Below are 23,509 nucleotides of genomic sequence, written 5' to 3' on the forward strand. Positions count from 1 at the left end.
TATAATTTTAATGGCAGAATAACAAAAAAAAATCCAGAAAAACACATTTCAAAAATGTTATAAATTGATTTTTAATTTTAATGAGTGAAATGAGTATTTGACCCCTTTGCAAAACATGACTTAGTACTTGGTGGCAAAAAACATTGTTGGCAATCACAGAGGTCAGACGTTTTTTGTAGTTGGCCACCAGGTTTGGACACATCTCAGGAGGGATTTTGTCCCACTCCTCTTTGCAGACCCTCTCCGAGTCATTAAGGTTTTGAGGCTGACGTTTGGCAACTCGAACCTTCAGCTCCCTCCACAGATTTTCTATGGGATTAAGGTCTGGAGACTGGCTAGCCCACTCCAGGAGTGCTTCTTCTTGAGCCCACTCCTTTGTTCCCTTGGCCGTGTGTTTTGGGTCATTGTCATGCTGGAATACCCATCCACGACCCATTTTCAGTGCCCTGGCCCTGACTGTACATGGCCCCGTCCATCGTCACTTTGATGCAGTGCAGTTGTCCTGTCCCCTTAGCAGAAAAACACCCCCCAAAGCATAATGTTTCCACCTCCACGTTTGACGGTGACGGTCATAGGCAGCATTCCTCCTCCTTCAAACACGGTGAGTTGAGTTGATGCCAAAGAGCTCGATTTTGGTCTCATCTGACCACAACACTTTCACCCAGTTCTTCTCTGAATCATTGGCAAGCTTTAAACGGGCCTGTACATGTGCTTTCTTGAGCAGGGGGACCTTGTGGGCGCTGCAGGATTTCAGTCCTTCACGGCGTAGTGTGTTACCAATTGTTTTCTTGGTGACTATAGTCCCAGCTGCCTTGAGATCATTGACAAGATCCTCCCGTGTAGTTCTGGGCTGATTCCTCACCGTTCTCATGATCATCGAAACTCCACGAGGTGAGATCTTGCATGGAGCCCCAGACCGAGGGAGATTGACAGTTATTTTGTGTTTCTTTCATTTGCGAATAATCGCACCAACTGTTGTCACCTTCTAACCTACTTGCTTGGCGATGGTCTTGTAGCCCATTCCAGCCTTGTGTAGGTCTACAATCTTGTCCCTGACGTCCTTGGACAGCTCTTTGGTCTTGGCCATGGTGGAGAGTTTGGAATCTGATTGATTGATTGCTTCTGTGGACAGGTGTCTTTTATAGCTCAGCTCCTTACCTGTATAAAAGACACCTGGGAGCCATAAATGTTGCTGATTGATAGGGGATCAAATACTTATTTCATTAACATGCAAAGCAATTTACTGCTTTTTTGAAATGCGTATTTCTGAATTCTGGATTTGTTGTTATTCTGTCTCTCACTGTTCAAATAAACGTACCATTAAAATTATAGACTGATCATTAATTTCTTGGGCAAACGTAAAACAAATCGCAAAAAATGTACTGTAAAATATGGAAAAAAGATTATTGCTACTTCTTTTTTATAGCAACTTTAATTGTCATGAAAATAATGTCAAAATGCGTCAAGCCTTTTCTAATTATAATTTCCTTTACTTACAATTGTTAAATATCATCATGATGTGATGAAAAATTAAAAAAAAAAAACCAAACAAAAAAACATTGCAAACAAACTTTATTTTATTACTAGAGATGCATCGATCCTATACTCCGTATCGGTATCGGCTCCAATACTGGCATTTCTGCCGGATCGAGTATCGGTCAGACAAGACCGATCCAAATCTGATATTGTGCGTATACCAGAGGTCTTCAACCCTGTTCCTGGGGACCCACTATCCTGAAGAGTTTAGCTACAGCCTACAACCCTTATCAAACACACCTGAAGCGGCCAATCAAGCTCCTCAAGACTGCTTGAAAATTGCAAGCAGGTGTGCTGAAGCCGGTTGGAAATAAACTTTCCAGGAGACTGGGTCCCCAAGAGCAGGGTTGAAGACCTCTGGCGTATACTATTCTGTAATATTGTCACAAAAGAACAAAAGCATTATAAAGCATCATAAAGCCAAAGTCCAAGTGTTCTGAAGCCATTCCATAGTTTAATGTGAGGTACAGATGAATATTCAAGCCGTTAAATTCAAGTTCACATAAACTCTTCTATCTGCTGTAGCTGTCTGTCATCCTGCATTCAGTAATCAAACTGCTTGTCGCGTTCGGTTACAGCAGTCAAGACGATGAAACTCTCTCCAAGAGTGCACGGTAGGGATGGGTATCGTTAAGGTTTTAACGGTATTACTACTCTTACCGATACTGCTTATCGATCCGGTACTTTAACAGTATTCTTATCGGTACTTTTTGTTTTACTTTGTTTCTTTGTTCATATTCTTACAGTATCTTATCTTATGTATATAAAACACTAAAAATGCCTGCACTTCATCAATTTGTAAATGCACCAGTGTGCAGGTATTTTTAGTGTTTTATATACATAAGATAAGATACTGTAAGAATATGAACAAAGAAACAAAGTAAAACAAACTGACAAATACAATAAAACAAACACACAAACGAAATGAAATAAACAGTGCTTTAATTTTTCCTTGAAGGTCTACTAATATTAATGTTCAGGTAAGTAATAGTTACAAAAGATTGTACTTTCAACGTTTTACTATCAAATATGTCCTGCAATGTAGCAACAGTAAAGACGGCATTTTATAACAATCACTGATTGAGCTGATTCAGATGTTAAGTTTTGGTTCGGAGGAACGAATCCGCGCCGCTATGAAGGGAAGGGAGTTGTGCTAGAAGAAATGCGGCTATAATCCTTGGAAGCCAAAATCGAAAAAATAAAATAAAATACTTAGCTTAATATAACAGCCACATGCCTAAAGTGTGAGCAGATGTTTGAATAGTTGGTTCTCTCTTCTATCATAATTAAACAGGACTTTCATGTTGCGTGTGCTGAAGCTCCTCCGCGTGAGCGCGATCTGGCTTCTGAATTGTGCATAGCAAAAATGCATCATAGACAAATGTTTGAATATTATTGCACATAAAAACAGCTGGCGACATATATATATATATATATATAGAGAGAGAGAGAGAGAGAGAGAGAGAGAGAGAGAGCAACAATAAATGTATGTGTGTTTTCTTAATTTCTCCAATACGGACAGAAGTACCGATAACGTCAGAGCTTATCGATACTCCGGTCTTTCATAATTTAGCCCCGAGACCGATTTAATACCGAGTTTCGGTACCCATCCCTAGTGCACAGTAACTGAAATTTAAAATTGTTAAAAGAAAAGGCTCAATAAACTATCACACAGATTTAATAAACTACACTTCGATAGCTCTTTCCTTTGTGCTTTGAACTTCTCTATGCGGAGCGCAGCGCGCTGTGACTCCGTGTTGCTTCAAGAGCATCATTCTGAACACGGGATGTGCATAAGCGCTTTGTGTCGCTCTGTATTGGTGATTTTCGTATTATAATACTTTTGCGCAATGAAAGATTATTTATAGATTTCTTGTTCTGTCCTATGACTAGGACATTAATTATTAATAAGGCTATTAATACCCTAATGTACAGTAATGGAGGCAAATATGATTGATGAGACTCCTATCTGTTGCTACCTTCATTACTGTGCTATACATTTAAAAGAACTGTCTTTTAATTTTATAGTTTATATTTCTATATAAATACATTTAATTGTGTTCATGAATGTATTTTACAACAATACAAAGAGCAGATTTAGTCCTACACATTCACTTTTGTTTGTTCCCCACTAAATAATGTTATTTCACTAAATGTTTAGATTTTATCAAATTGTGCACTCATGATTTTTCTAGAATAACTTTTGCTGCTAAATTATCCACTAACCTAGTTTATAATAGTATTTTTTGTCATAGATTATGATTATATATTTTTTCATTTGTTATTTTTCATTAAAATAAAGTTGTCTATATTTAGTAGATTGTGTTTAACACACAAAAGAGTGATGATCAGGTCAACACACAGAAGTATAGAAATTCTACATTGAGTTTTTTTTTTTTTTTTTACTGCGCTTGTATCGGATCGGAATCGGCCGATAATTTTCTGGATCGGATCGGAAAAAATGTTATCATTGCATCCCTACTAAATGCAATTTCTTAATTTACTTTTTGATCTGGTGTGAAATATGACTGAAATTGCAATTAATTTCTATTATATAAAAAGAAAAAAAGAAAAACTGAATGTTGGAATGACATTCATACACTCTCTCATATAAACACACAAAATCAATCAGCACCACAAAATTGCACTACTATCTGGTAAAACTCGTTTTCATAGTTAAGGGTTTCTCTGTCGAAACATCTAAGCGAAACAGAGAGCTGTACAAGGCTACAGCTGGCACCCATAATAACATCAGCTAAGCAGGCAAAAAAAAAAATCTACAATATGAGAGAACAAAGACACAGGGAGAGAAGATTGGGAGTGTTGTGCTAGTGTTAGCAAACAGGGTTTCACAGCTTCACAGAGACACTGGGGCAAACGAACACAATCTGGTGATGTCACCGCACCGACTGAACATGCATGATTGGCTCCTCAGACAGGCAAAAGCCCTCTATAGGCAAACATTACAATGAGCTTAAAGGAAATACCGTCCAACAGCCTACACAGAAAATGGACAGCAGCCCTCCAAATCACAAAGAAGCAATCCATGCTATGCTTATCTATCTGTATCTATTTATCTTTATCATTAATCTTCTCACAGGAGGTGGTGTGATATCTGCATGGGTGTAGTGCTACAAAAGTCACATTCCCTCTCTCCATTAACGGGCTCACGTCCTTGTCAGTGTGACGATGAGTAAAATGAGGTCCACACTGGGAACAAAGCTAGAAAATGAGCCTCTGGTGTCTTTTCCCCTTGTTTCATCATGCAAAGGCTTGACTATTTTTTACATGCTTCCTAAATAAAGATGGAGAGCTATGTAGGTTAATACAATATAACATGGCATAAACATTGCACAGATTTTCATCACACTATTTGACAGCATATATCTAGTGTCTTTACTTGACAGAAACATGGTGTTACCTAAAATTCAATCCACAGAAACAGAATCTGGTACACTGGCCAAAATAGCACTGAAGGCTAATAGACTGCAGGTTAAATCATTTATTAACTGGAGCTGCTTTAAATATACTGCTACAAGATGTATATAATGACTCTAGATTATAGTAACAAGCCTTTGTTTGATCCTAATCTAATCACTGCAATCCTGCTCTGCTTTGAGGATAAACTGACCAAAATAGTCGGGCTGACAGAACAAAAAGAAACAAAGATCCTTAACAACAAGGAAGGAAATCAATATGAGTATATCAATATTATCTGACTCTTAAAAATCTAATTCTTGGCTAACATCCGCCACCATATGAAGTGGTAAACAAACCCATAGCCTGAAAGGAGATAGTTGCCAATGAGGTACAATTTTCCACAGACACAAAGCAGTGTACATTACCAAAATAATGCAGCGGTGTTCATTGATGTGTCAAAGGGGATGAACTAAACTATAAGGATAACCTTCCCACTGGGCCTGAGCATTGACACAAACAGCTGTCAAACGGAACACACAACATGTAAGAAAACGAATGGCTATAGTCTACACACCAGTGACCGTCAAATGGTAACAATCCTGAAGTATTGCACAACAGGCCCACAGACACACATCATCGAATTAGAATTAGGCTCTTTATAACAGCATTTGTGCCTAAACTAAATATAACCAGGGTACATGTCAGTAACATTTCAAACAACACAAAGCCTTTTTACAAACCTAATCATCCACGTAGATGCTACAACAAAAGAGCTCTTTGTTATTATGACATGGAATATCACTAATTTAGTTTTAATGGCTAGCCAAGAAAGCCACTTTATAGTTCAATTAAATATCATATAAGTGGGCTTACTTGTAACGCACACTTGTTGTGTTTAGTAAATGCAAATTAGTATCAATTCAGTTAGCTGTATACTAGCAACTATATCGTTCAAACTAACTGAAGAATAAGTAATAGCACTTAATGAATTATTACTGGTAAACTGGAATAGACACCAGCAACAATTACAATACATACTAGTACTAGTGGGGAATGAATAGTTGATATGTGAACCTCAGATTTCCATAGAATTCAATGGCAAAAATGTGTAACTTATTGCCAGGAACGATATAGGCCTAAGTTATTTGGCACTACTGGGATAGTGACTAGTGGCAAATGAATAAGTTTTTGTAAATAATATACAAGTACTAGACTAATTAAACAGATACAGGTCACTACTGGAATGATGAGTAGTCTAATGTATGTCCAATGAAATTAAAAAGACAGCAGTCACTGTTGGATTACTCATTTGTGCTCAAAAAAGAAGTACTAGTAAAATTAAAAATAGATACTAGTTGGCCTGAAAGAATATTTTCAAAACATACCCACTAAATGCTTATAAACTGTGCTTAGTGATAGTTCTTAAAATAGACTGCTTTATTATGTACCCTCTAGAAGCATGTACATAGTTGTTAAACAAAAAAAGTACATCTGCAATGGGTAAATTCACAGACCCCCCCTCCCCCCTCTGAGGCGACTGGGTCATTCGAAACGCCACAACTGTTTAAACAGCTAGTGTTGTGGAATTCGAATTCATTATTATGGCGAATTCGGCGCATCGAAAAGATTCGTTCGGATTCGAATCATTCGATATCGTTCGTCAACACAAAAAATACGCACATGTTCGTGCGTCAAATACCTCAAATACGCACCAAAAACATTTGTTTCGTTGTGATGAGGAGGGCGTCCTTACATAAATCATCCGATAGCGGATAACAAAGCACACTTATGCAATGCGGAGTAAATTAACAAGCATTTGCAATTCATTGCAATGGTGTAGCTGCTTAGCTGTCCTTATTGCCCTGTCGTGGCTAGCTAGCACCAGCCTCGAGTAATTCACCGAAAGGGAGTTCAAACCATAAGCTTGGCAAATCAATAACACTTGATGTTCTTGCCATGGCAATAGGTAAAAGGTAGGTGTCCGTGTTTATGCCCCAAGCTACTCTCGCTAGCCGAATTCTGACATGATGTTTTGCTAAATGTCAACCCATTTGGACATTCCTCTTTCCTTCTATGCAACAAAGCAACAGGGACGGAAAAAAGCAGCTCAAACTAGATCGGGGAGATTGCCCATATTTGAGTGCAGCGAACCAGCCGGGATTGTCAAGGCCTATGGGTTGACAGTTCAGCGTGTGTCACATCTGTATACCTTTGTAATGCACCCGCAGATTATTCTGTGAGAGCCCGATGTAGCTGTACTTATCCTTGGGGCTCCAAGATCGGGGTAAGGGGGTCTCTTCCTCATTCACGGCCGGGTACAGCCGCTTCAAACGCTCGTTTAGCTCATGCTCTTGATAATTAAAAGCAGGCTCTCCTGTTAGCAGGCTCCCCGCTCCAAGCTCTGCCATTTTTGCTTATGTTTTTGTATTCCTTCTAGTAATCCTACCCTGTTGTGCCAATCCGCTAAAAAGGAGAGAGCGCTAGACTGAGGAGAGAGAGGGCAGCGGTGAGATATCCCCCGGATAACAGGGACGTGTGGGTACTGTAGTTGAACACAAAGCCCTGCGCAGTGCACACTGCTGACATCAACTACATGACCCATACCTAATTCAGCAGGGCTGTAAAACGCAGTCTGGGATTTGTAGTTTTTAACGCAACCCCTAATTCTATAGTTTGAGCACGAATATACTTGATTTAGATTTAAAGTAAACCGTGTTTTTTGCATCTCGAATCAGTGGCTGTAATTTATTCAAATGCGTTATGATGGAAATCAATTTAATTACATGTTTGCTATATTATAAGCCATGTATTTCAGCTTTTTATGTAACAGACATCATGTAATCCTGAACTGTTGGTCTTTGAAGCAGTAGTTTACTTCTTGAACTCAATCTAAATAGTAGTACTAATTGTTTTCCGTGTTAAACTATTAAAATAAAGCGTTGAATCATTAAACGCGGTTGTTGTTTTTGTCCTTTACTTAAAAAAAACAAAAACATTTTAGGACGTTTTTTTACTTCTAATATAAGTTTACGGTTAAAAACAAGTGCGTTGAATTCAAAAGCAAGGTCACATTTAACCCTAATAACACATTTTGTTCAACAAGTTAAGCACTCTTCAGTCTAAAAAACAGACGGGTTTAGAAAAACAAGACACTGTGGTGTAACACAGTCGCACTAGCCTTTACTGCCGTGATGGAAAAAACACAGAAATGTTATGTCATAGCAGCGCATTAAACATTTTAAATATTTACCAAATAGCGTATTTATATATTAACACATACAAGCGAATTTAATGCGATACATAAGGTTTTAGACGACAAGTCACGTTATTCTTCATACAGGCACGCTGTGGGCGCCTATGAACGGAAGGTCTTTTCTATGGTCCATCGGTATCATAGCAACCACCTCTCAAACAACAACAATGCCACGCTGCTGAAGCTTCAGTTGTCCAGTTCGCTGATAAATTTGCTGTGGATTATTATCAAGCTGTTTATTCGTTCAAATGTCGCTGAAAGAACTACAGCTGCCACCGTTGTTACACTCTGAAAGGCAAGATATAAGACAATTTTAGAATCGTTAATGTTGCTTACTAAGTAACGTTAGACTAGACTAGAAATGACTGCCTAATCCAAACCATCCAGCGGCAGTCAGTAACGTTAGAACACTGTAAATATATCAATATATATGTGACCCTGACCATAAAACCAGTCATAAGTGTCAATTTTTCGAAATTGAGATTTATACATCATCTGAAAGCTGAATAAATACGCTTTCCATTGATGTATTTGTTATGATAGGACAATATTTGGCCGAGATACAACTATCTTGAAAATCTGGAATCTGAGGGTGCAAAAAAATCTAAATATTGAGAAAATCGCCTTTAAAGTTGTCCAAATGAAGTTCTTAGCAATGCATGTTACTAATCAAAAATTAAGTTTTAATTTATTTATGGTAGGAAATTTACAAAATATCTTAATTTAACATGATCTTTACTTAATGTCCTAATAATTTTTGACATAAAAGAAAAATCGATCATTTTGATCCATACAGTGTATTTTTGGTTATTGCTACAAATATACCCCAGCGACTTAAGACTGGTTTTGTGGCCCAGGATCACATATTTAAAGTAAACGTATAAGTATAAAGTAAATTGTTTGTCAAGCATTGCCATTTCTTTATTATTTTATTTATTATGTATTACTAATGTTGTTTATAGGCCTGAGGTGTGACAACTGTAAACATAATAATTTGGATGAAGTATCTGTTGTCACTGTTTGACCCACTGTTTGAAGTTCAAAGTGTCTGTCTTTCCGTTAGCAGAGGATCACAGCGACACATTACTAACGGGATCTCTAGGTCAAAGTTTATAAAAGTAAGTTATAAACCTGCTGATTTAATTATAGACATTCATATTTGATAGTATTAGAAATATCTGATAACGTTACCTGATTTACGGATAGATCTATACTATTACCTGGTTAAACTTAATTTTAAAAAGTACATGTATAAGTAAATAAAGTGTTTGACCCCCTTTCGCCTTCAGAACTGCCTTAATTCTACGTAGCATTGATTCAACAAGGTGCTGAAAGCATTCTTTAGAAATGTTGGCCCATATTGATAGGATAGCATCTTGCAGTTGATGGAGATTTGTGGGATGCACATCCAGGGCACGAAGCTCCCGTTCCACCACATCCCAAAGATGCTCTATTGGGTTGAGATCTGGTGACTGTGGGGGCCATTTTAGTACTGTGAACTCATTGTCATGTTCAAGAAACCAATTTGAAATGATTCGAGCTTTGTGACATGGTGCATTATCCTGCTGGAAGTAACCATCAGAGGATGGGTACATGGTGGTCATAAAGGGATGGACATGGTCAGAAACAATGCTCAGGTAGGCCGTGGCATTTAACCGATGCCCAATTGGCACTAAGGGGCCTAAAGTGTGCCAAGAAAACATCCCCCACACCATTACACCACCACCACCAGCCTGCACAGTGGTAACAAGGCATGATGGATCCATGTTCTCATTCTGTTTACGCCAAATTCTGACTCTACCATCTGAATGTCTCAACAGAAATCGAGACTCATCAGACCAGGCAACATTTTTCCAGTCTTCAACCGTCCAATTTTGGTGAGCTCGTGCAAATTGTAGCCTCTTTTTCCTGTTTGTAGTAGAGATGAGTGGTACCCGGTGGGGTCTTCTGCTGTTGTAGCCCATCCGCTTCAAGGTTGTGCGTGTTGTGGCTTCACAAATGCTTTGCTGCATACCTCGGTTGTAACGAGTGGTTATTTCAGTCAAAGTTGCTCTTCTATCAGCTTGAATCAGTCGGCCCATTCTCCTCTGACCTCTAGCATCAACAAGGCATTTTCGCCCACAGGACTGCCGCATACTGGATGTTTTTCCCTTTTCACACCATTCTTTGTAAACCCTAGAAATGGTTGTGCGTGAAAATCCCAGCAACTGAGCAGATTGTGAAATACTCAGACCGGCCCGTCTGGCACCAACAACCATGCCACGCTCAAAATTGCTTAAATCACCTTTCTTTCCCATTCTGACATTCAGTTTGGAGTTCAGGAGATTGTCTTGACCAGGACCACACCCCTAAATGCATTGAAGCAACTGCCATGTGATTGGTTGATTAGATAATTGCATTAATGAGAAATTGAACAGGTGTTCCTAATAATCCTTTAGGTGAGTGTATAAACTGGCTGAAATGTTTTGAAATCGGTACGTTGTACCCTACCTAATAAAAAAAAAATCCAGTCTTTCAGCCTGTGTCAATTTGAGTCTTGATAAAGATTTAAATCCCTGCCGCCAAGATGCTCCTCTGTCCGTCACGGATTATGGAAAGTGAAACTTAAATCTATAGGGGTGGTTGGATTAATTCATGCATGTTAAAATATTTATTATAAAATTATTATTACGGGGTGGAGGTGGCACAGTGGATAAAACACATGCCTTTGGTGTGAGAAACCCGGGTTCGAATCCACTGTGAGACACCAATGTGTCCCTGAGCAAGACACCCCCTAGTTGCTCCAGAGGCGTGCGACCTCTGACATATATAGCAATTGTAAGTCGCTTTGGATAAAAGCGTCAGCTAAATGAATAAATGTAAATGTAAATTTGAAGCTTCTTTCTTTTCAGATTCATATTTACAGCATTATTTTATTTGGCAGTATATTAACTTATTGGGAGAAAACTGGTAGTTTTATGTGAAATCAAAGATTTGAGCACCCCCATATTTCCAAAATGGCATGATCATAACACCCCGCGAATATTCGACTGTGAGATTGGGTGTCGAATCGGGCTCCTCCTATCGAAGCATCGAATGGTCGACTATTCGGGGTCACCCCTAGTCTGAGTATAAGGAGCCAGTGGTAGGGTGACCACCTGTCTTAAAAAATTAAGAGCTTTGTCACTCTTCCTTCAAGACGCAAGCAGTGTCCTGCATTTCAGTTATGTGTGTATTATTTTTTCTTACCTGAAATTACAATACCACAATAAGAAATATAATTTTAATAAATGTTATTTCCATTTAAAAATCCAGTAGTGCAGCAGTCATGTTATAGCTAGAGTGGGGACAATAACAACCAAAGCATTCATAGAGAGGGTTTTTTTCTGCTGATGATGACTGGACAGAGCAAAGAAATCAGTGTGGACCTCATCAAAAGTAGTTAAATACAGCCAGGCAGGATTTGTTTTGAAGATGATGAATATTAGCTAGGCTGGAGCTTTTTACAGAGGTTTGATTGCCAGGAGTGAGTTGCAGCAGTCGGTTGAGTAGCGAGGAGGTGATTTGACAGAAACTTTGCTTGTTCCTCTCAGAGGACGAATCTGAGGATCCTGTGGTGGTGAAAATGGCTTTGCAGGTGTGTAGAGAGGACCTTACCAAAGTCCAAGTTGAGCTTAACCGCCTACAAGCCGAATACAGTGATGTGGTCCCACGAAGAGACTGGGATAACCTGAATCACATGCATGAGGAGACTTTAATAAAGGTATGGAGAAAAACATATGTATTATTTATCTACTACACTACAATTCAAAAGTTTGGGGTCAATGTTTTTTTTATTTTTTATATTGAATAATTCTGTTCAGTAAGAATGCATTAAATAAATCAAACACCCAAAAGAGTAACTCTTAAACATTGAGCGTGAAATAATGATATGTAATTGATTGTAATATTTAATGTGATGTCTGTCCATGTTTTAGCTGGAAACCTTACAGACAGACTTTGACCAGTTAAAGTCTGAGTATGACACACTGCTTGAGGTTCATTGTCAGGTACTTGAGCAGAGAAACAGACTTTAAAGAGGTCTATAATGATAAATGAGTAATCGTAAACTCATCTGATTACTAAACATTATTCTAATCAACAGTCAGCACCTGCTGTGTTACACTCCAATCAGTCTGTGGTGCAACATGGCTCTGATAACAAACACATTGTTACAACTCCCAGACCAAACTGGGAACAATGTTCAGGTAACAGTATCTGAATTGTCCAGGCATAAGCTGTCATATCTGCTCTTTATATAGTGCAGTTAAGCTTATGTTTGAGATAATCTTATGTAGTATGTGTTGTAGACATACTAGGAGGCAGTGAGCGGTGTAAAGAACTCTTTGAAAGTCAATCCAGCCAAAAGAGGCTGAAGATCTTGCTGCAGCAGATGAATGGCCAAAATGAGTTCTTCACTGGTCTTGAAAGTGTTCTTAACATCAAAAATAGCAATAGAGCACTGCAGTGATGACGTATTTTTGTTGGCCAGCATGGAAGTTAGTATTACCCTGGTTCTCTCAGTAAAAACCCAATAGGATTTTTCCTTTGGCTTTTGGATTATTGAAAGTGAAATATTGAAAGTGAAAGTGAAAGTTCAGAAAATAGTAGCAGAAAATAATCTCTTTGACGAAAGAAGTTTATGATTTTTATCTATTTTTATCTATTTAGCCTACATATAAAAAGAAATAAAAAATAAGATGCTAAACATAGGCTATAAACGAACTACACCAGCTTTGCTAGGCTGAAGTAAAGTTGTTTTCACAGTGCACATCCAGTGACATCCCCATTTATCTACAGTATGAGGGGAAATTTAAGAATCTTAAGCTCAAGAAAGCAGATGTAGTCAGAGTTACTAAAGACATCTGGAGGGAAAAAAACGCAGAGAATGCAAAGGTATGTATGGCATACCAATATCCTCTCTTGATTTGTTTAAACAGTCACTAGTTATAGTATTTAATGCTGTATTTCTCCACACATTTTTCTTCAATGGAGTGTGATGACTCCAGAGATCTGCAGATGTTTCTTCACAGCTATCTTGTGGAACATTATAAGGATAAGGCAGGAGAGTGGGCTTACAGCTTGATGGAAAGCATTCAGAACAATCTTGAAGATGATCTCATTTGCCTTTTTAATGACATCTTGATTGGGAAGGTTTGCGCTTAATCTAAATAATAATTTGTGTAAATCTCCATAGCACTGCTGAACAATTAAGTTCAATTAAAGCAGGTTTTTCAGCTGCCCCCCAAAATATCAAATGTTTATTTGGATATATATATATAATATTGCTGACTGTAATTTTGTGGCAGGTTAATGAGAGTATCTACCATGGACAGACTCAGCTGCTGTCTCACTTGCTCAAGGTTTTAATTCAAAGTGACACAACACAATGCAAATCACTAACTGTCTTAGAATTTAGGTGAGCAAAAACTCAGAATCCCTCAGTTGAAAATGTATGATTGTCATGTGATTATTATTATTATTAAATGATGTGTTCTAATTTTCAGTGATGCATTGAAGAAGGCTTTCCCTCTGAAGGCAGATCAAGACATAGAGGAGCTGTTGGCGGTGGCTCAGACAGAGCTGAAGAGTAATGGAGTGCGCATTGCTTATCAGACACTTTATACAGAGGTCAGTTTGAAATTTTTGGCTATAACCTAATTTAAGTTGAATGTATACACTACCATTTAAAGGCTTGGGTTTATAAGATATTTGAATGTTTTTGAAAAGTCTCTTATGTTCACCAAAGCTGCATTTATTAGTTTGAACATACATTAAAAACAATAATATTGGAAATATGATTCTAATTTAAAATAACTATTTCTATTTGAAAACTATACATATTTATATAAATGTAAAACTTATTTTTTTGTCCTTTCATGGCAAAGCTGAATAAACTGAATTTCATCAGCCATCAGTCTTCAGTGTCACATGATCACATGATTTTCTTTTCTTTTCTTTTTTTAAATCATGATACATTATTTTGATAATATTTTTTGCTTATTATAAAGTTCAAAGACCAGAATTTATTTAAAATATAAATCTTTTGTAAATGTACTGGTATTGTCACTTTTGATTAAAATGGTTAATTTCTTCAACAACAACAACAACAAATATCCCAAACTTTTAAACAGCACTGCATATATAAATATATTAGAACATCATGTTTTGTGCGCATTCCCACTCCAGGACACAGATGGACGACACAAAGAATTCCTGAGTCTAGTTAAAAAACAAGCTACTGCTGAGAGACTCCAGTACATCAGCGAGCTGAGAATGCAACTAGAAGGCAAAGGGTAAGAGATCATCATCCACCCACTGTTTACAAAATGTTATTAAAGATGTCCAAGTAAAAGCCACATTTAACTGATCCTGTTTAGATTTTGATAATAGTATTGTCATAGTTTTGTCCTGTTTTGTATATCATCAATGTAGGGAAGTGGATGCAGAGCACCTCAGGACTGTCTTCAAGACTATCGATCCCTCACTGGATTCTGAAACTCTGGACTGGAATCTCAGTGTAGCTTTTCAGACAAAGGAGTGCTCAAGCTTTTAACACGGAGGCTGTGCTACAGCGTTTCTCTGTGGCTAATGTAAAAAGGGCATGACCTTTGATGTCAAGCACATTTCCGATATTTTTATAGCACACTACATATATAAACCAAGCAAAGCACTAGGGTATAGAAATACCTTAATACTTTAATAGTTTGCATATTGTTATGTAATTAGATAAATCACATATCAAATTTGACACAACAATTAAATAATTTAAAAATTATTTAAATAGCCTCATGTCTCTTCTTGCTGCTTTAACATATTATTTTTTGCTTTTCATTAAAAATAAACTGTCGTGTCTTATATTGACCCTTTTACGTCTACATCAACAAAACCATATTAATTTGTATTGTCCACTACAGGTTACTTAATAGTTGTTTTTATTGTCAATAAATGGTACATTTATATGTATTTGCTTGTCAGTTTTATTTTGTTGATTTGTAACAAATGAATGTAATTTATTATTAACAAGAGCTCAATTTTCCACCTTGTACATGCAACATTTAAATTGAATAACTGACATTTTCTGTACATGTAATTCTAAGAGAATTGTAAATAGAAGAGAAACTGCACAAATATGGTTCCTAAGGGACAAAACGTATTTACAGTCAACTATTCTTGGATTCACCTGCTGCTCGAAGCACTAGTTCTAGATTTGGAAGGCAATACATCAACAACTATGTTTACACTGAGAATCTGTTGAGTGGCTGTCAAGAACCAAAATTTAAAGCAGTGTGTAAGCGCTTTGCGCATGCGCAAACTGAAGAGGCCGCTCAACTTCTGTTCTCGGCGCGCTGGAATCGCCATAACTGGAACCGGGGATTCGGTTTTGGGCTCACGGAGGTAAGATGCTGGTCAGCTATGATTTATAACAGTTAACGTTGTATTTACGCTGCACATAACTACTTTATAACTACTTTATGCAAAGTAGCACTGGAGCTTTTTGCCAAGAATGATCTGAAGCGCTAGCTAATAGGACACGCCTATAGGACAGGAGCGTGTACGGGCCGCGCGAGGGTCCTGCGTTCAGCTCATATGGCTCTGGGGTATTTTTAGAGCGGAACGAGGGTGCGTTTGGTCCAAGTTGACCGTCGATCGTTACTATTCAAACTCCGAGTCGATATTCAAAAGGCAACGTCCACTTCAACGTAAAACACAACTTTTTCGCATCAAGATTTAGCCGGTGAGCTCGTAGACAGACAGGCAAGTGTTAGCACGTCTACGGCTAAAGCTAAAATGAATCAGTCTACAGCGAGGCCATTGAAAGCCAGCTAATAACCATAGCATGGCTACTTTTAATGGTTAGTAGCATTCTTAATCAAATAGTGGCTGTAGTTTGACGGAAATTATTTTAAATACAATTTGGACGCCTTCATATCGTCACTGACGATATGTAAATGAAGCAGCATATACGCTGATGCAGATATATCTTCATTTGTAAATGAAGTTAGTACTTGCTAGCAACCAACTAGTGCCAAGAGTCTCTAAAATCCTCTTTAGAATGGCCAGCCGAATGCTTTTATGTCAGTCATTAATGTTCTAATTTGAACTAGTTTGGTTAGTGTAGTTATTGTCATTCATACAATTAGCCGACTACTGTATGCGAGAAAGTGTAATTATAGGGAGTTGTCATCAACTGCTCATATTAACTAAAGACACGTTGTATTCCAGAACTGTACTTGTAAGATGTCACTGGAAACCGATAGATATTAGAGAAACTGAAAGTTTGAAAAACTCCAGAGGATCATGGCCCAATCACATGATATATTAACCAGTCAAAGTTGCTGACAAATCCGTGGGTTTTTAAAAGGGTGGAGCAGCAGTGTGTTAAATTCCATGAGCTTCTAAACCGAAAGAAGTTTATAAAGGTCCGTTCACACCAAGGACAATAATTATAACAATAAAGACTATTGTTTTAAAATCATTCCAAATTGAAAAGAATAGAGAATAGGATTAAGAATGGTGCATTCTGATTGGCTTTCAATGTTAGTATGTTCATGATTCCAATAATATAATTCCTTTGTGTCATTATCGTTATAGTTTTCTATTCGCATAGAATTAGAACAATTATTATTACTTATAGTTATTGTTATAATTATCATCTTTGATCTGTTTGGCTTTTTCATTTTGTTGTTTGATTATTGTTGGGATCTATGTTTAAATTTTTTTTCCCCTAAAATAAAGCTGATATGTAGCTTTTGTGTCAGAGAAACTAGCATGCAGACCTCTTTAGAATTTTGTCTTTGAACTTCTGTTTTTTCGGTAGCTCTATAGCATCACGGTTGAAGAGTAATTATTAGAGCCTGACCGATATGGGTTTTTGGGGGCCGATACCTATATTAGGGAGTAAAAAAATGTCTGATATCGATATATCAGCCGATATTCTTTATGTATATATTATAGTACAGTTTGGACACACGAATTTCTGTGAAGTTCCACATTATACAGTAAATTCCATTTTTATGACTGGATTCTGTGAGAGTGTAGCATTAAATCACCATCCAACAGAACACGTTTTTTGGCAGGGTTCCCCTGATGCAATTTGCTTTTCAGGGGTTAAATTTCACGTTATTGGGGTCGCTTCAACCCGCGGACATGGAAAAACAATCCACGGCAACAGTGTTAAAGTAGCCCAATTCCACAGGAAAACTGCAGACTTGGCAACACTGGTGTCACTACAGTGACCTGGGTCGCCAGTAGCAAACAATGGAGCGTGCTCTGCTGGACAAACTAAGTAGGCTAATTAGCCTACACTATTTACAAGCATTTTATCTTTTATGTTCTGTAAAAAAAATGTTCATATCGGTGGCATATACGCTGATGCAGATATATCTGTGACAGGCTCATATCGGATGATAAATCGGTCGGGCTCTAGTAATTAGCTAGTGAGGTGGATTTACTTATTGTAGAGTTAACAAAAGTCATAAGCATTGTAATATTCTAAGCGGATGTCATGACAAATGATAGTAGACTGGGAAGATTTTAAAATGAGTGGTTCATTCATAAATTTGTAAGATCTTGCCTTCATGCCATGGAAATACAATCTGGAAGACAGAAGACAACAAGCTCAGCACTGAAAAGAGGTGTGGCTATATAAGGTCTCTTTAGTGCCAGAAAAGCTAAAAAGGTGACACCGAATTAGTTAGTTAATCAGTTCTCCTATGAGAAGTTGTTACCACATGGAGTGGGTTGATTCCTTATGGGCTCCGCCATGTTGGCATCACCGATATTATGCAATTGACACGTTGCTAATAAAACGTTTACTTCACATATTCCTTTTAATCAGTATGCAATGCCCTTAGCAAAGTATAAACAAAAGTACATCTTAACAAACCCAACAGCGTAGCAAACACAGTACGAATGATAGTGACCAATTGTATATAAACCCAGGTTGTTAGGTATCAATATGAGGTCCAAGATCACTGGTACTGTTGGCACAAATAAAAGCCAGTGCACCTTTAAATGTAGATTAAAGTTTCTGTTTTTTTTTTCTGTCTTGTTGTTGTCAACCCTCAGTCTGTCGTATACATTGAGTCATTTATTCTGTCTCCACCAGTGCCTGTAGCAGGGTGAATCAGAATGGGAGACAAGCCGATTTGGGAACAAATAGGATCCAGCTTTGTGCAACATTACTATCACCTGTTTGACACAGACAGGACTCAACTTGGATCAATATATGTGAGTATTGTATTAAGCTCTTTTCTTCAGGATAGTTCTCTCTTGACTAGTCCCTTAGCTGAGAGAGACCTCAAGTAGAGATGTTTTACTCTCTCTGCCTTGCAATCATATTAGTGTTTAAAGCGTCACTTGGTTTATGTCTTGCAGAGTGACGCTAGATGCCCAGTAACAAACAAGTTTTGTCGTGTGTTCAGGAGAGGAGTCTTTTCAGGCCAGAAATGTGGTTCTATACTGGACCTTTAAAAAGAGCCTAAAGTCCTCATACATAAACCTATATTTTCAGCAACATATGTTAAACAATACTTATATTGAGGAATAGTTGTTGAGTATTTATATATGTGATTTAATATGTATTCATAAAAAGACTGACCATAGTACTGCTTTGCTGTCTACATTTTGGCTGATTTAGCTCAACTAAATGCTCTTTTTTTTCTTGTCCTAGATTGATGCATCATGCCTTACGTGGGAGGGTCAGCAATTCCAGGGAAAAGCAGCCATTGTCGAAAAGCTTTCCGTACGTATTTGTGTGTGTTTTGTTAGAGTTGAAGGTTGATTTAAAGGGATAGTTCACCCAAAAATGAAAATTTTGTCATTAGTTACTCACCCTTATGGGTTTATTTCCTCTATTTCATTTTTGAAAACAGAGGTTGGAAGTTTCCCCACTATCAATCCAATAAATAAATAAATTGAAAAATCTCTCAAATTGACCATATATTGTGCATCCCCATTTAAATATTGATCAGATGTTTAATTACCGTATGTATCTTTCGGTTTAAACAGTAATTATATACATTACTTTTTGTTATTTTTTTTTCTTCAGAGCCTGCCCTTCACAAAAATAGCTCACAGCATCACAGCACAAGACCATCAGCCCACCCCTGATAGCTGCATAATGAGTATGGTAGTAGGTCAACTAAAAGTAAGTATTTTCTACATTTAATTTTGACCTCTGACAGTTATGCTATGACAGCAGCGCTTGAGGTGAACACTGTAGAGAAATATGTATGTGATAAGGTCTAGGAGGGCATTCTTCTCATTTGAAATGCATAACATCAGCTTAATCCCAGTGGCGTTTAAATCGAGAGTGGCCATGGACGGTTTAAGCCTCTCTTGATTGCCCTCTCGCTACACCTTATGTGACATAGTACTGCGTAGTCAAAGATTATATAAGCATTTCAGAGCTGTAGTGTATTAGGGTTGTGACGATAGTATTGTGTATCAACGATAGGCAGAGAATGCTATGACAGTGAATATGTTCATGCAGGTTTGCCTGGTGTGAATGAATGACAGTGACCTTTAATGACATTATGTGGCCAACAACATTAAAAGTGGAGAAATGTTTAATTTAGTGAGCACAAACTCGGGTGTGGTGACCTATTTCTCACATACTCCTTTTGCAGTGTGCAAAATGCATTCTGTGTGCAATACGTATGCAGTGAAGAAGCAGCACGGGCTCATTGTGCATTTGCAGTCTGCTACTGATCCACAGCTGTATACCACAAACACAACATTAATCCTTAATTCTGATTTCAAATCCAAATGTTGTTACTGAAAATAATTTTTCACTGTACCCATACAATCTTTCATTGATGTTCCCATTTAAATGCAATGATTCTAAACAACATATTATTCAATGCATTTTATATATTAAGTTGCTCAAGCAAGTGGCAAAACATTGAAACAGTTTTCTTGCGTTAAAAGCTATCACTAACATTTTAAATTAAACCTAATACTGACAGTCAACTCATGTGCCTTTTCTTTTGCATTTAAATCTTTATAACAAGCAATCCTGCCAGTCATAAAGAACTTTGTTTTTGGTATATTTTTTTACCTCCACGAGTGCCATTTATTGTGTTGCCTCGTTTATCTAAAAGTGCACTTTTCCTGGCTTTAAACCTAACTAAAAAGCAAAGTGTTGACTGTGAAACACAGTAGATTTAATTATATGCATTTAGGGTGTAATTAGTGTCAATCCATGTTCATTTATTACCACGAACAATGCGCTGTCACTTTAATTCAGTGCATGCAGCAGAGCAAAAATAGATTGATACAGAAACAAACGCTGCAATGCTGCATACGCAACACTCCTGGAACACGTTGCCAGACAGCATCCGTGTTCAGTGTGAATGCTCTAACCTGATAACGTGGGCATGGAAAAAATACCTCATATGCACTGCAAACGGAGTATGTGTGAAACGCGCGTAACAATCAGCTTTTGTTTTGACCTGTCTTTATGTGCATCTACTATTTTGTAATAAAGAGTACCTTCACATGAAAAACTAATGTGACATTGTTCAAAATACTTAGGATCAGATGTGTTTCTATTGAGCTTTTATCTTCTATTTATAAACATGCAGCATCAAATGATGTATCAGTGAATAGGGATTGAATATTGGTGTAAAATAAGTGATATAAAATCATTGTTTTGAATTACTTTTTATTTTTATATTTTCTCTCTAGTTTAAGTATTAGTAATGTTGTGCTTTTGTCATTTTTATTAGTTTTTATATATTTTTTTATTTTATTCTAGTTTTAATAATTTTAGTACTTCAACTTTTTAAGTTTAAGTATTTCTTTTACTTGATTTCAGCTTTCATTTTAATTAACAAAAAAAACCAAAAAATAATAGTTTTAGTTGACTAACACCACTGAGTACAGTGTGTGCAAAAATGACAACCGTTAACAACCGAATCGTATGGCTTATCTTGCACAAAAAGCATTTTATAAACTTGTGACTTGAATTGAATAAAAACATGGTCACAATAACCTAATATATGGCCAGATTACATTACACAGGTGATGCCTTGTCATGGATTTTTTATGATTAGTGGGGATTCATTAGTGAAGATCATTTAAATTCAGTACTAGGCTCAGTGTTTGTGTGAGAAACTGACCCAGATTGCTTAGTACCACATTTTGTCATGTTTTTATATTTGATTTCACCGCCATCAGCTAAAATATGCCGTAATTATGTAACGATATTAATGTCCTTAGTTGGAAAAAAGTGGATATTTTGTGATAGACTATCAGCCTTTAGTTTGCCGTGATTCCTTAATACAGCTTTTACTAACTAATATGCTTTGAAACTTGCATGTTTTAGTGTAATTAGACTTTTTAACCCGGGTTTAATTCCCTACTCCTTAATGAAGTGTTGCACAGTTGTATGAGAGCCTCTGCCTAAGTCTCCTCTGTGTTAATGCTTTGTCTAGGCAGATGATGACCCCATCATGGGATTCCATCAGAGCTTCATCCTGAAGAACATTAACGAGGCGTGGGTTTGCACCAATGACATGTTCCGCCTGGCGCTGCACAATTTTGGTTAAACACCCCATGGCTAGCAGGAGGGAAGTGGGGGAAGGTGGAGGATGGGGTTCTGCCCTGATGACGCCCGAACCTGTCAATCAGCCCTTCATTCATCACACTCTTGAGAAACGCCACCGGATTACAGCAGTCAATCACAGAAAACATGCAGGCATATACAGTACTGCCTCTACTCAAGAAATGACATGTTTTTTTGCTGAAAGCCCACACATCCATCAAACTGACCCTTTTCCTTCGCCAACCCGCATGATGATGATGGGGAGCTTAAATATCAGAGGACGCCCTGACCAGGACAAATACGTATTAACCTAACCTCGGCTGTTTGACATTTACATTTTAGTTGCTGATTTTGACAACAGTCTTACTGTCTTTCTTTACTTTAGTACAAAGTGTGTTCAGCTTGTTTTAGAATATGCTCATTGAAGTTGAATCTTTTTTTGTTTTCGCCCCACTTGAAAATTGGTGTGATGTCAGGTTGCTCTAGGTATCCAAAGAACACCACCCTAATTTCCCCTTCCCCTCAGACCAGTGTGCTTCCCACTTTCTGCTCACTGCTCTCTGTGACAATAATTTCCAAGCCAAGATACAAAATAAAACCTTTGACTTTTTCTTAACAACGTCATCATCTTGTTCATCCCCCTGTCTGGTTTTGCGTCTAATTTTTTTATTCCCTTTTCTATGCTTGCCTGTTTGTTTTTTTGATACTGCCTCATATTAGGATTTCACAATACGATTTATTTGAGCAGAGCAGAGCAGAAAACAACGGAGCTGTTATTTCTCTTTTTACAGGTGGCCAGTGTTTCCTGAAGCAGTTGTTTAGACTTTAAAAAATAATGTTGGTTTATTTTGTAGAACACTATTATTAGCAAATGATTACATGCTATTATTTTGCAAAATTTCTCCTAACTCTAAAAATGGTAGAATCATAAGTGGATGCTCTTGTTAAAAAGAGCAAAAATCATAAGCATCCGCCACATAAATAAAACAAGTTTTGCTAAGGTTAAGAATGAGTTTGAAACCAGCAAAAAAGCCCAGATGAATCTTCACAGTGCTTTTATTATTTGATGTACCCTTTCTGTTTTAGTTCAGAGGTTTCATTTCCCCCGTTTTCCACTGGTTAAAAATCTTGAAGATGTGATGTTTCATACGCTTGTATGAATGTAAACGTCATCAAGTATGCAGTGTGGCCAAAGCTGTTATTAGCTTCCATATTTAGGCTTATACTTTGACATTTTCAGTACAAGAAGGGTCACAGAAACAAAGCCTGAAACATGACTAGTTGTGGGGAAAAAGATGACTATTTTCTCATTTCCACAAAATGTTTACACTAAAGGAGTTATGTTCATTGTTTAGGATTAGAAAATCATATTTACAAAATACGAAGACCTTTGTGCCAAGTGATGGTACAGATATTTTAGAAAGATGTCTTCTGCGTTGTAGCTTTTTGCACTGAAATATCTAGACAGATCTGCTCGAACATCAGTATAATGAGTCACATTCTTGCATTATATTTTTGCTGGAATACATGTATTGTACGTGTACTTCATGCTTGCTTGACCCTGCAGATATCCACTCTCTCTGTGGTTTAAGCGGAAGAGCAAAAGAAGACTTGATTTTCCCAACAAAAGCAACAGTGATACAATGTGAATACAGTAAGAGACTACTTCAGCTGCTTACATGTATGTGGAAATAAAGCAGATCAAAGTAAAGTGTGCTGTTATGTTATTT

At 37.4% G+C, this 23,509-nt stretch overlaps 2 protein-coding genes and 1 pseudogene across 12 annotated transcripts in view; 2 read left to right on the top strand and 1 right to left on the bottom strand.

Moving 5' to 3' along the window:
* Positions 1-7,534, bottom strand: part of LOC306842547 (ran-binding protein 10-like) — a 32,957-nt gene extending 25,423 nt beyond the window's left edge. For 2 of the 3 annotated variants that reach the window (XM_079373484.1, XM_079373482.1), the window contains exon 1: positions 7,166-7,469. In XM_079373484.1, coding sequence (XP_079229610.1) covers positions 7,166-7,364 — 199 coding nt within the window. In that variant the 5' untranslated portion in view covers positions 7,365-7,469. Of the gene's footprint in view, positions 1-7,165 lie in introns of all 3 variants that reach the window. The other variant, XM_079373483.1, reaches the window with a different exon arrangement.
* Positions 7,535-11,583: 4,049 nt separating this feature from the next.
* LOC306843012 (translin-associated factor X-interacting protein 1-like) lies at positions 11,584-14,896 on the top strand (annotated as a pseudogene). Its single transcript, XR_013785977.1, has 11 exons — positions 11,584-11,626; positions 11,782-11,951; positions 12,166-12,237; positions 12,333-12,435; positions 12,538-12,653; positions 12,995-13,123; positions 13,223-13,381; positions 13,537-13,646; positions 13,735-13,858; positions 14,417-14,523; positions 14,663-14,896. The product of XR_013785977.1 is annotated as a translin-associated factor X-interacting protein 1-like (transcript).
* A 628-nt stretch (positions 14,897-15,524) lies between these two features.
* Positions 15,525-23,487, top strand: LOC306842983 (nuclear transport factor 2-like). 8 transcript variants are annotated; one of them, XM_079374224.1, is made up of 5 exons: positions 15,525-15,625; positions 18,339-18,460; positions 18,903-18,974; positions 19,281-19,379; positions 21,670-23,487. In XM_079374224.1, the coding sequence occupies exons 2-5, from the start codon at positions 18,362-18,364 to the stop codon at positions 21,781-21,783; spliced, it is 384 nt and encodes a 127-aa protein (XP_079230350.1). In that variant the 5' UTR covers positions 15,525-15,625; positions 18,339-18,361; the 3' UTR covers positions 21,784-23,487. The 8 variants fall into 8 exon arrangements, with proteins under 8 accessions (XP_079230350.1, XP_079230352.1, XP_079230353.1 ...); XM_079374226.1 differs by having other exon boundaries at positions 15,530-15,636; XM_079374227.1 differs by lacking the exon at positions 15,525-15,625 and adding an exon at positions 15,764-16,083.
* Positions 23,488-23,509: the final 22 nt, after the last annotated feature.

This window comes from Barbus barbus, assembly GCF_936440315.1.
Source record: "Barbus barbus genome assembly, chromosome: 23".
NCBI classification, from domain to species: domain Eukaryota; kingdom Metazoa; phylum Chordata; class Actinopteri; order Cypriniformes; family Cyprinidae; genus Barbus; species Barbus barbus.

Coding starts and splice junctions, on each gene's coding strand:
- LOC306842983 (XM_079374224.1), top strand. CDS start 18,362: ATGGGAGACAAGCCGATTTGGGAACAAATAGGATCCAGCTTTGTGCAA. Junction 18,461..18,902: donor CTCAACTTGGATCAATATAT/GTGAGTATTGTA, acceptor TTCTTGTCCTAG/ATTGATGCATCATGCCTTAC. Junction 18,975..19,280: donor CCATTGTCGAAAAGCTTTCC/GTACGTATTTGT, acceptor TTTTTTCTTCAG/AGCCTGCCCTTCACAAAAAT.